Genomic DNA, 13884 nt, shown 5'->3' with positions numbered 1-13884 from the left:
ATAAACTCGCTCTCCTCTAGGATCATAGTGCTTGGAGTTGCAAAGTAAAACGAGAGGGGTGCCGACAAGCAACCTTATCAAGTTCAAGCAAGGCTCATCTTAAACATCAATAGAAAAAGCGTAAGTAAATTATGCAAAATCAATAATAGATGAAAATAATCGAACATCTAGATGAGTAATGTAAGGACCCAAGATAAAAGGGCGGCGAGATTCAATGACGGTCTCAAAGGCCCTAGCAAATCAGGATCTCAAGTTTATCTTTTTACCGGTCAACATACACTAAAGGAAAAATAATTTAATATTATTCAATGAAGAAGAAGAATCGCTATTTTTGAGTAACTAAATACGAGGAATTGATGTATATATTGTAGCATCAGATCATGAATAGGCAGTGCCTTTGATGTTTTGGCATCGAACGATTGACTTATCGAACTGATAAGGGCTGAATATGCAGCAATGACATCAAGGCATCTCAAGTAAAGCAGTCAGATAATCATAAGTCATGGCATCAGCTACGAATTTCATCATTATATTAAACTCAGAAATAGACATGCGAAAATAATACCCACACAATCTAAAAGACACTATATCCAGTGAATTCACAGTCATGAGTTTTGTTTCCGAAAAATGAAATGTGGCATAAAACTCAAAAATCAATTCATAAAAGGCACCGCATTTAATTTCAAAATAAAGAGTCCAATCAATAGCAACAAAATAGACATATCCAACTTCTCACAAATGTAATCGATTCAAAATAGGCGTAGGGATTACTTAGAAACCCAAAAAGGTCGATGTCAAATAGAGTTAAACCGAACTTTTTCTTCATTTTCAAATTACAAGAGGCCTTACAAATCTTCTTCTATCGGAACAACGTACGACCGACACGTCAATTTCGTTTTGGGTTTTCGTGAGTGACTAATTGTCTAGAGGTATGAGAGGATCTCCCAAACTCAAAATAAGTAAAGGCAAAGGGGTCTGCTCGACATGAAATTGAGAGGATGATGCGTGATCGGGATTTATATGTGCCAATGATCGTCCACCAAAAAGAAAATCAAGTACTGATATACTTTGTTAACTAAAATAAACATGGTACATTAATAACGGTAATGCAGAAAAGAGTTTAGAATTTACTTCTGAATAATGATCGGGTTCGGTGATGTGCATGGAGTACGATAGTACGATAGTTAGTATTGACTGTAAAGAGGCGGTAGTAGGCAATGAATAAAAATAGTACGAGGCCTGGAAGTTGGATTGTGCGACATTCTTGGTCTGAGCTACTGAATTTAGTCGTAGGTTACTATGACCAGCAGCCTCATGTTGTCGTAAATGATGGCTACGGTGACAGGCTGAAGGTGACCGAAGGACATGGGTAGTGAATGGCTCGACGAAAGGGGTTGGTTCATATGGTACAGTGGACGAAACTTGTTATCAATGTTTACCACATTGAACGAGATGTGGTGGAGGTGATTCGGAATCACTAAGAATCTTTATGACCGACGATAAAATGGTAACGGTCGTGGTTAACCGGTGGTAGATAGTTAAAAATGCCAATTTGACAAGCATCGAATTATCAAATAAATATATTCATATTCTCAAATAAATATGAAAAGTAGTATAGAAAAGTAGAATTGATCCATAGAACTAGAGAAATTAACAATGTCATTTTCTATCTTGATTAACCTGCAAAAAAAATAATAAAAAGGGATTTCAATAATAATAAAAGTGATAAGGGAAAAAATAACTTTGAATGAAAAATTACGAAAGATAAATAAAAGTAAAGAATTTGATAGTGGGACATAGTCATGCTTAGCTAAACTTCCACTTAGCTAAAGGTTTTGTCAAGCCTAATTCTAATCGTGAGAATTGAGTCTTATTTTTCATACCTTCATATTGTATTTTTCGTCTGAAAACTAGGAGTGACAATCGACATTCCCTTAAAAGTTATTATATCTTTAATTCAAAAAGTGTACGTTAATTTGAAGATTGTTTTTGTTTGAAGCTTGGAAGTCAAATCGATTGGTCATGATTTGGCTTATTGTGAACAAACTTAACGGTGATTGGCTAAGGAGAATCAAGATTGGGTTTAATTATCGATTAGACGCTATAACTTGAGTCGGGCTTTATCAAAACTTAAAGTTATTTTGGATCTAACAGCGATCGACGTGGTTAGACCAACAGAGACCAAATTTTGGAGATTTCAATTAACACGAGAGAAGAGTTATCTATAGAGGTTGGGCCATGTTAACTGTAATCAATATACATCAAAGAGAGAATATTATATTTTGATGATCGATTAGAATGGTAACTAAGCAAATTCTAAGTCTAAATCAATCTCATTGAATTTTTTCGTTATTTTAATAATTTTCCATTTACTTTATGTTTACTTCTCTTTATTTATTTATATCAATTCTAAATCCCATACTTTTAATTTTGTAGTTAAAATTGAATGATCGAAACAAGCATTATTTATCAAGCTTCCTTAGTCCATGTGAATTGAAATCTATTTTTCTATATTACTTTCATAATTAACTTGAGATTATAGTGTTTATTTATTTAGAAAATAAATATAACCACCCCGGTTAGACACCATTGAAGCAAACGTAGCATAAATCTTTTCTTATCTTCGGTCTCATCGAGGGCGAGCCTATCGATAGACATTGGGAGTTTTCTATCCCTTCCCCTTTGCTTATTTACTTCGTATTAGAACGATACTTTTAAAGTGGGGGTAGAAGTTGAATTTTTTTCTTTCTTTTCTATGCTTAGAATTTTAGTATGCTTTAGTTCGAATATGTTTGAGTTTTCCCTCGATTTTTTCTTGAATCTTTGCTGAACATCTTAGAATGCCTTGAAAGTTTTTAATATATTTTTCTTTGGATTGAAATACATGAAAATGGATAGTGTGATTAGTATTTTTGAAATATTATGATGACATCCCGTGAGTGTATTAGTTAAAAGTGCACTTGACTTGATGCTAGTTACAACTTTTGGTAAATTTTAAGCATGTAGGGCAACTCCTTATATTCTTGCTCGCTTTTCTTATCTTGAGTGTGTCGAACTTAGCATATATATTCTAGAACTTGCTTGTGAATACATGTTGAGACTACAGTTTAGATTGATGCTTTGAAATAATAGGTCTATACCCATGTGTTCTCCCTTAGTTAGCCAAATTGAGCTCATTTTTCATTTTCTTTATTTTACCATATTTTAAATTCCGAGCCTTTGTTTTTATTTCCCCTGTTTGCTACCTTTATCGAGACAAGAGAACAAGTTGTTTCACGAAAAAAAAATCGAAGAACTGAAAAAATGTGAAGAAAAAAAAGAGGTTGAAGTCTGTTGGTTGAAAGTTGAAATTCTTTTGTTGATTGGTTGAGTTTTGTTTGTTATTATTTTATGAAATTTGATCTTATGTGCATCTCTTGTCTTGACTATTGTGAATCTTTATATTTTCTTTTTTTCTATACCCTTATCTAAGTCTCGTTACAATCCTTGATTAAGGTCCTTTGGTTTTAGCATCATATTCATATACAATGGTGGGAATTTGATTCACTTGCAAGCTTACAATAATATTGTGTTATGTTTTGACTTTGAGAGTTGATTACACCTAAACACTTTGAGAGTATTGAGTGAACTCATGCAAGGGTGTTGAGTCTTGCATTTTAAATTAATGGATTAATGGGATGTTCTGATTTTACCATAAATTTATCCTATCCATGCTCTTCTACTTGATTGTTATTTTGGTTCAAATATTTGGTGTGGACTTGACGTTGTTGGTTTTCTTGATGATGGAAGGTAAATGGAGAAGTTAGTATGTTGAATTAAGGTATACTTGAGGACAAGCATTGAATAAGTGAAGGGGAATTTGATGAGTGTTGAATATTGCATACATTTATTGTTATTTACTCATCGTTTACCGTTGAATATTATTGATTTATTTCTATTTTGACTTATTTTCGTGCAAGAACTTCATTTAGATTAACCGACCAGAACCAACACTGAAAAGGCAGAATCTGTAAAAAAAAATTGGAATCGTGGTTGAAGTCATGGGCACAACATGAGATATGACATTTTCTGATGTGACAAACTTTGATGGTCTAGTCAACAACTTCTAGAAGACGGTCCAGTTAACATCTTCGAAAAGGTGTGCAAGTACTATCTTGAAGATTAAAATTTGGAATTAGTTTAAAGATAAATACTTGAGATAATTTGAGGTTTTTAGGAAGATAAAACTAAATTCAAAATGAGTCACAAGTTTTAAATATATTATCTTATTCTTTTGTGATAAAACTTTAAATTTAAATTTAGGATTTTATTTTAAATATTTTTATATTTATCTTAATCTTCTAGTTATTTTATCTTTTAGGGGTTTTTAAGTATAAATACTTCTTAGGTTCAAGCTTTGAAAACATATTGAATTTTATATTTCATTGGTTATTTAATATAAGTTCTCTTTTTCTTTTCTATCTTTTTACCTTCTTTAATTTTTATTTTTCCATAAAAATGCTAAGCATGATCCAATCCATGCTTAGTTAAACTTTCACTTAATCAAAGGTTTTGCGAAGCTCAATTCTAATCGTAAGAATCACGTATTATTCTTCAGAATTTCGAGATAGCATTATTCAGTTCTTTGAAAACTAGAAATGGCAATCTATCATTCCCTTAAAAGCAACTAAATCTTCAATTCAAAAAGTACATTTTGATTTAAAGATTGTATTTGCTTGAAGTTTGGAAGTCGGATTGGTTGGTCGTAATTCGGCTTCCTATGAATAAACTTGGGGGTGATCCGCTAAGGGGAATCAAGATCGAGTTCAATTATCGATGATATATTATAACTCGAGCCAGGCTTTTTAGAACTTAAAGTTTTTTTGGATCTAACAGCGATAGATATGGTTAGACCAACAAGGACCTAATTTCAGAGATAAACTTGGAAATTTCAGTTAACCGAAGAGAAGAGTTAGATGTAGTGATTGGGCCCTGTTGACTATAACGGCGTGCATCAGGAAGGAAAAATTTTATTTCGACGATCAATCGAAATTGAAGCTAAGCAAGCCTAAGACTATATCATCACTATCGAATTTGTCCTATTATACCTTTCTTAATTTTTCATTCATCGTTTATTTTTTCTTTTATCACTTTTATTATTATTGAAACTTCTTTTTTATTATTTCACATATTACTCAAAATAGAAAATGACATTGTTAATTTCCCTAATTTCTGTAGATCAATCCTACTTCTTTATATTATTTTTCATATTTAGTTAGGAATAAGAATATGTTTATTTGACAATTCGACACTTATCACCTAACAAGTCATTAACATAAAATCGGCATTAACATAAAATTTTACGTATAGTCTCCTCGTATATCATAATATTTATCGGGCTTGATCTACAGGGCCACTGCCGACATCCAAGAGATAGTCTCACATGCATTCCAATCCACCACATAAGCTTCCTTGCAGCAGCCACTTACACTTGGCTTGGCTGCTTCAAAGATTCCAAAACTCACCCTAACCACTGCCCCAAAAGCCATCGCCTTACCCATCCACTCTCACTTTCCCTTTAATTATATTAAAAAATTATCATCGAACATAATGATCTTTTAATTTGTATAAAATAATTAGTTTACAATTTACTGATTATATTTTTAAAGGTAGCTGCATAAATTAAAATTAAAATTAAAACTTTTGAGTTAATATAATGAAATAAGTGATTGTTACGGAGAGTGGATATCATGATTTTGAGAATAAAAAGGACTGTAGCGTGACGAAATGTGCACCATAAATTTTGATGAACCCCAAAACAAATCTGTCCACACTGACGACTCACTCATCATCCCATGCCAGTTGATCTTCCATTGCGCTTCCCTCCCGTCTTTTTGGACCCTTTCTTTCCTGCCCGTTGTTCAACCTATACCACAGTAAACTGAAGCCTAATCTTATCCACATTTCAACAAATGTGGTGGTCCTTGGATCATGCCAACAGCAAGTGGATAAACTTTATGTTTAGTACCTGAATTATTATTTTTGTTTTGTTTTGTATCCAGAGTTTATTTTTTAAAATCATACTTAATATTTAATTTCATTTTTGGTATCATGCCGTTAAAAACTTAACGGTGATATTGATGTGTTACCATAAGGTAATGCGACGTTATCATTGAAAAAAATAAAAAATTATCACTGCAGTAGTTCTATTAATTCTTTAACAATTAACAATTTGAAACTTAAACTAAACATTAGATATGATTTTATAAAAATAAATTTTAGATACAAAAAGGAAGTAAAAGTAACAGTTTAGACAGTAAACATGTAATTTACCCATTCTAGTTTTGGAAAAAGATTGGGGGGATTTTAAAGAGTGTGTCAGATATTGATGAATTGACAAGTTGAGGGGTTATGTTGGTATATACCCAGTAGCAGGCAGTGATGAAATGCCTTTTCCCCACTAAGTTAAAGCATTGCCCCCATCTGCACCCACTCTCCTTGACATTTGTTTTCCAAAGCAAATAATGCACAAGTCTGAGGTAAATACCATCTAAACATGGAAAGAAGTGGAGAAGTTTTGACGCCATACTTTGTGATGATGGCTGAGAAAGGAGAATCTGACTGAGGCGTGAGGGAATTGAATATACATACATGTCCATCAAAATCAACCATATAGAAAAAGAGGGATGGGGTCAAAAAGCTGCTGAGAAGGTAACGTATATGTTGGAGATGTTACTCTTTTATCACCCGACTCCTTTGTCGCAATCTGTACCATAATAATCCCCCATTCCTATCATTGTTATACATACGAGTTTATCTCTACTTACATCCCCATCTACTTCCTAGCCCCAATCGTGGTTTTGAATCGATGAAGCATTTCAATAGCTGATTGTTATTTTAGGATCCGGATTGGCGAAAATGATAGCTACTCTAAATATGTCTCAATTATTTAATATTTAATGAGATAAAATTATAATTAGGGTAAACTATTCAAATGGTCCCTTGATTATATCTCTATGCTTTATTGAGCCATCCGTCTATTAAAAGTTACAAAAATTCATTGACTATAAGACATTATTTTGTTGAGTCCCTCAACCATTAAAAAGTTACAAAATAATCACTCAACTATTTATATGTCCTAAACTCATCATTTTTCTTTAAAAATTGACAACAATCTAAGTTGGACGTTAACATGCTGATTATGATATAATAAAATATGATCCTAAAATCCCAAATGACTACCTTATCTCAGTCAATAATTTCATGTAGCTCAGACTACTATAATTTTTTAACAAAAAAAGGGACGAGTTTAGTATATATAAATATCCAGATGATCATTTTTTAACTTTTGATAGTTAGGGGCTCAACAAAATAATTTCATATAGTCAATAGACTATTTCATAATTTTTAATAGTTGAAAGACTCAATAAAATAATATCTTACTATCAGAGATCATTTATATACTTTACCCTTATATTTATTTATTATGGTTATTATTATTATTATTATTGAATTGTAGAGATGAAAGCAGAAACTCAAATTTTATAACTGAAATGTAATCAAAGTATCATTAAGCAGAAGCTGCGACAAGTCTGCTGGTGGTTCTTCGAAAATATGAGTATGAAAGCTTTGAGAGATCCACTGGATAGTAGTGACCCAAGCTGGCTTTCGAGGCTTCTCGATGGCACGTACCAAAGGGAGAGGGTTGGAATGAGAGTCCGATTTGTTCAGAAGGATAACGGCTTCCATGGAATCAGATTAAATAACAAGAAATTCAAACCCATGGTCCCAAGCAATCTGAAGGCCAACGTAAATTGCCCTTTATTATGGTTGTTTAATTTTAGTTTTAGAGTACTATTAAAGACATTATTTTATGTATATTTATTGTTGAACTTACTGTTTATAAAAATATAGAATTTAAAAAGTTAACAAAAATATAACACAAGTCTATTGTCATCAATCCTGTAAAAATTGAATTGATAGTTAGATTAGAAAATTTAGTTGGCAAGATAATTTAGGTAAATTTTTTTTGTAGAAATTTAAGTGTTAGAAAATTAATTTGAGATATAAACTATTTATTATAATATATTTGAAATTCATCCTATAAAAATAATAAATTCTATATAATATAATAAATGACTAAAACTCATCATTTGAACATAACAAACTCAATCAATTATTTTTTATCTTTTATTTTTTGCATTATATAGTTTATTAATTTATTTAAATTCTATATAGTTAGTTATGTCGCAAACAAAATAGTTTCACTAGAATTAAATCTTGTCCGTACATCCCCTCCCAAATGGCACCACTAATTTTGGGAATAAAAAAACACCAACAAGTTGACCCCTTTCTGTCTCCTTCTTCCCCTGGTTTAATTTCTTCTTCCTCTCGCCATTTGTTAAGCTATATTATTATTTATTTGGCGTCTCTTCTCCTCTGTTTTGAAAACCGGATCAGACCGGATCGGTCGATTTAATCGGGAATCATTGTTTAATTCGGTTTAATCTAAACCGATTGAATCACTACTAGTGAACCGGTCAGAACCGTTGAACCGTTCAAATCGGACCGGTTAAAAATCGGAAAAAACCGGAAAAAATCGAGAATTTTGTTTTATTTAAAAAAATTAAACCAAACAACGTCGAACTTCAAAAGCTAAAAATTATCAAGTTCAACTCAAACTCGAAATATAATATTGAAACTTGAACTCAAAAAGGCTTAACTCAAAAAAAAATTAGAAGCTTGATTGAAGCCTAAAATTCGAGCTTAATTGAAGTGAAAGAATAGTTCACTCAATGCTCACCAAAAGGCTCCATGATTTTGAATGTCAAATTACCTCTTTTATTTATGGAAGTTAGTTGTGATGCACTTCTATGCTTCTTAGCAATGTGAGATTATTTTATTCTCATATTTTTACTCTTTAGATTTTTGGGATGCTCTTTTATGTTTCTTAGCCACGTGGGATTGTTTTTAAAAAAAAATTAAACCAAACAATATCATTTTGTTATGATTTTTTAACCCTAAATTTATTTTTAATTATAGTTATATAATTATATTTATTATTTAATATGTTTTACCTTAAATATTATGTTGTAATTAATTTAAATCATTTTGTTTCACTTGATTTTATAATTTTTAATTTATATATGTTATGACTTACTTTGAATATGACTTGTGATATAAAAAATTATTTTTTATTAAATATTTTTTGTATTTTTATTTAATTTTTTAAATAATTATGACGTCGTCCGGTTCTTTCGATCGATCAGACCAATTCAATTGATTGAACCAATAAATTGATAATATGACCGATTCACTAACCGGTCCGATTCTAAAAACCATGCTCTTCTCTTACTTCTCATTCATTCAGCTTACATAGTTATAAAAACTTGTAATGCGTAATTAATAAAATCACGTACGTCCAGTCGTCCACCGCCTCTCCCTCCATCTTCTCTACTTAAAGAGCTTGTTTTTAGGGTATTTTTTTTGTTCTGCAGTCAACAATGGCTCTCCGTTATCAACCACGTCTTCCTCTTCTTCTTGTTCTTCTTTTGCTCTTTTCTGTAAGTTCAGCTGTTTCATCACTCAAGATCAGCGCCATTGATCTGGCGGCGTTGTCGGCCATTAAAGACAGCCTGACAGACATTCCAGGCTCAAGATTCTTCTCCACTTGGGACTTCGCCTCACCGGATCCTTGCTCCTCGTTCACCGGCGTCACATGCGGTTTCAACGGTCGAGTCAACATTCTCTCGCTCGGCACTGGCCTTTCCGACTCGCCAGGCCTCGCTGGCTCACTCTCCCCTGCTCTTTCCAACCTTACCATGCTAACCCAACTCATCCTCTTCCCTGGTCTCGTCACCGGTCCTATCCCTCCTCAGCTGGGCCAACTCACTGGTCTCCGAGTCATTTCCTTGACCAACAACCGCTTAACAGGACCCATACCATCCTCCTTCTCCAATCTCCCTTTCTTACACACTCTGGATCTGAGTTCAAACCACCTCTCCGGCTTCATCCCACCGGGTCTCACAAAGCTTCCATCTTTAAAAATCCTGGTACTGAGTTCAAACGAGCTGACGGGCGAGTTACCGTTAACAGTGTCGGCGCGGCTATTAGACCTGGATTTGAAGAAGAACAAGATCAATGGACCGTTGCCACGGTTGCCGTCAACCGTCCGTTACCTGTCAGTGTCGGATAACTCGATGTGGGGTCCACTAAGCTCACTGCATTCACTATCCGAGTTAGTATACCTCGACATTAGCATGAACAGATTCAGTGGGCCCGTCCCCGCTTCTCTCTTCTTTAATAATCCCTCCCTCACCTCACTGTTCCTGCAACGGAACAATCTATCGGGTGGGCTCCCATCGATCAAGGTGGACCCCACCACGGTTCAATCGTACGGCGAGGTATCAATCGTCGACTTGAGCCATAACTTCATCACGGGGGAGATAACAGCATTGTTGGCCGGGGTGGAGACTCTGTTCTTGAACAACAACCGTCTGATCGGATCTGTCCCGGAGGAGTACGTTAAAAGCGTGTACGACGGCACCACCTCAACATTGTATCTGCAACATAACTATTTATCTGGATTCCCATTACCTCGAGGTTCGACTCTTCCTGATACGGTGTCGGTGTGCTTGTCCTACAATTGTATGGAGGCGCCGGTAGGGATATCAGCCTGCCCGGCCAGTGCCAGAAGGGAGCCTTCTAGGCCGGAATCGCAGTGTTCAGTATTCAGCCATCATGGCTCAGTGGACTGAAATCGGATAAGGTGGAAATGGTTATACGTTAGACAAATAGACATCACTTGTAAGCAATATTAGTTGTGACTTGTATACTACTATACTGTTCGTCTTTGTTTCTTTTGGTTTTCATTTACATTATAATTTGTTAAGGCCTTTTTATTATGTTTTTCATCTTTCAAAAATCCATCACCGGATAGTTGAGGAGCCATATTTAAAAATATTTTCTAAAATAAAAATAAAATAAAATAATTTAAACATATATTATCTTATATTTTAATTTTAAATTTATATAAAAAATTATTTTTATAAGAGATATAATGATAGGATTGCCCTTTAGTACAGTTAATCCTATCAATAGAATTCTTTATATAAAATTGAATATTGGATAGAGTTGTTTTGTTTGTTTTGTTGTATAGGTTGAGACGACGGATTGTATTATTTTGTTCTATAAAAGCACACATTTATTTAAAAGAAAAACATAAGATGTAAGGATCCTATCAGAATCAACGTCATAAAATTTCAAATATTTCAATATTAACAAATTAAATGACCATTTTACCTCTTTTAGACCAGTATCATTTACCTACTCCTTAAAAAAAATCATTTTTGAATCTATTTTTTTTAAAAATGAACGACCACCAATATCATTATCAAAACAATCTTTCCCATATGCATAAATTTCAAGTTTCTTCCTTAATAAAACCAAGAAAATAAAAGGAACAAAAAATGGGCTTGCCCTTCTTTCTCAATAAAAAGATATATAGAAAAGAAAATAATAGAAGATGATCATTTTGGTTTCTTTTAATTTGCATTGAAACTGGAATTATTCCTGATTTCATTGTTGTTGCTGTTGCCAGCAGTAGCGGCAGACGTGAGGTTGGCACCACTGTTATTAGGTCTGCCGGTGTTGTTGGGTTGAACCACCCATGATAGAAGTGACAGTCACGGCCAACGCCACGGTGAACTTAGGATCCGCCGCAATGGCTGCAGTGGCGGCCTTTACAGTGTCAGCAACCGAACTTTGCTGTTGCTGATGATCCAACTGAGCAGATGCTTGTTTCCCATTCCCTGACATTTGCAAACCAGAGAACTTGGATTGGTTGTAAAGTGCTTGACCAAGAATTTGAGGCAGTAATGCACCAGCTGGTAAACTAAGATTTTGTGGTGCGTTAAGAAATGGGACCCTGGTGAACTTTGAAGGGTTCAATGTAACCGTGGGGAATGGCGCTCAAGCCGATATAGTCATGCTAGAAGAACATGGTGGGATAGTCCTCGTAAGAAAATTCGAGCTCATTAGTCCATCGGAACTCGAAATGGAGCCCGACAGAAGCATTCATGCCACCAATGATGTCGTGGAATCCATCTCCATTGCTGCCGGAGGCAAAGGGTGGTTGGGATTTCCTTCATATGATGTAATAAGGATTGTTTGATCCCCTACACATCTTTGAACATGTTTTCTAACAGGACAACCAGCAGTCATGGTGCATCAGTAATAAGCTTGAGGACATGGATTTCCTTTTGCCATATTTTGTCCGTACTTTCTCCATTGACATTCATCCGCGCATCCGATGTGGTTATATCATCTATGCGTTTTGGGGACTCCAAATATAAAAGTTGAGGATCGACAATGTTGACCTTTATGTTTGATGTTGTTGATCCGGACAGACAAGTAATTGGAGGTTGTTTGATGTTGCTACAATCTTGGACTTGGTTTCAAATATTGTTTTTGTAGTTGATTTCTACACAGTTGATTCTATTTGAATTTTCTCTACTTCAGAGGTAATTAAAAATAAACTACGTTTATATATTTAAGTCATTATGTGTGTTTTAGGGTTTTACAAATAATTATATTTTAGTATATGAATTATAAGTGGATTGTTACACTAACTCATGCCCACTTATCAATAACTCTACGTGATTTTAGATTATTGATCTATAAGATGACATAAAAGGTAATCTATTTTATAAATTTTTTTGTAATTTAAATATTAATTTTTAATTCGAGTTTATCTAACTTAATTTAAAAATATTTGTGTAGTTCTTATGGACGTCGTAGAATGATGATGCTATTAGATTGTGTACTTCAGCTGAAATAAGTCTCAGTTTCGGACGTTTAGATGTCAATGATCTCGTTGATAGTCTATGAGATAGTCGACTGGCATCCTACCAATCACGTGCTACGGTAATTTAATTGTGTCCAAATGATTTCGCTAACACCACCAAACTAGGATGCCTTGCATCACGTAAAGCGATAGAGGAAGACGAATGTTAGTTGGGAGATACATCATGCGGAATGAGTGTTGCAGTGGATGGCGAGACTATATAGGCGATCCATTTCTCAACCCATTTTCGACTAGAGTGTTTCAAATGATTACATGCTGTGGTACAAACAATATGGGAAGCCGCATATACTAACCGAGGAGGAGTGAGCACGAGAAATTTATGTGTCTCTCCAAAACCGTCCGCTGACGCAAGTCCCCTGACGTAACGTGGAGTTAGAGGGGAATCAATTCAAAGTAGAAGAAAATACGTTACAACCTCGTCATCAGAAATGACACAGGAACCTATATAGTATCAGATACCGTTGACACCACCTACATTTTCCCACTCGAATCAGTCAACGTTTCAGCATATGACGCCTCCAAGAAGGTTTTTTCACCAAGACATTTTGTTCATGTTTGGTGGTTATTGTCCCTTCCCATTGTCTTCCTACACCAGTTCAACCATATTATTCATCACCTCCATCTGGATCTGTTTCACCATTGGCAATAGACTTAGGCTCTGGCAGTGTTGAGCAGATGCCACCGCAGAGCATGCTCTACACCGGTCTTGGTCCTAGTGTTAGTGGTGGTATTGGACATGTAGATGGCGATGGAGATGACGACGACGACGACGATGACGATGGTGGTAATGATGTAGGTTTCTAAATTATAAGCAAGGTTTAGACTTATAAGGGGCTCCTCTTCTAGTGGCATGACTTGGAACGAAACTTAGAAATCCTTATGTCAATATCGGTGCTATAAGTTATGTCACCCAAAGAAAATTCATTTTATAAGGATTTCACCCTTTGAAATTCATGGGTAAATCTTTCATATTTCTTTCGTCAAACATGACCTTATTGAGAAACTTTTTGTTTCATCAAAATCGGCTTTCACATGGACAT

General features: G+C 34.5%; 1 protein-coding gene and 1 pseudogene across 1 annotated transcript; one reads left to right on the top strand and one right to left on the bottom strand.

Annotated features, from left to right (window-relative positions):
- The first annotated feature begins 9468 nt into the window (after window positions 1–9468).
- Window positions 9469–10796, top strand: LOC120133365 (probably inactive leucine-rich repeat receptor-like protein kinase IMK2). Its single transcript, XM_039149966.1, has one exon. It carries the CDS (start codon window positions 9483–9485, stop codon window positions 10734–10736), a length of 1254 nt encoding a protein of 417 aa, XP_039005897.1. The 5' UTR covers window positions 9469–9482; the 3' UTR covers window positions 10737–10796.
- An 817-nt stretch (window positions 10797–11613) lies between these two features.
- LOC120133093 lies at window positions 11614–12291 on the bottom strand (annotated as a pseudogene).
- Window positions 12292–13884: the final 1593 nt, after the last annotated feature.

This window comes from Hibiscus syriacus, unplaced genomic scaffold (assembly GCF_006381635.1).
Source record: "Hibiscus syriacus cultivar Baekdansim isolate YM2019G1 unplaced genomic scaffold, ASM638163v2 tig00001732_pilon, whole genome shotgun sequence".
NCBI lineage: Eukaryota > Viridiplantae > Streptophyta > Magnoliopsida > Malvales > Malvaceae > Hibiscus > Hibiscus syriacus.
This window is presented reverse-complemented; position numbering and strand designations above follow the sequence as displayed.

What these genes read in the sequence shown, in the direction of transcription:
- LOC120133365 (XM_039149966.1), top strand. Translation starts at nt 9,483, where the DNA reads ATGGCTCTCCGTTATCAACCACGTCTTCCTCTTCTTCTTGTTCTTCTT.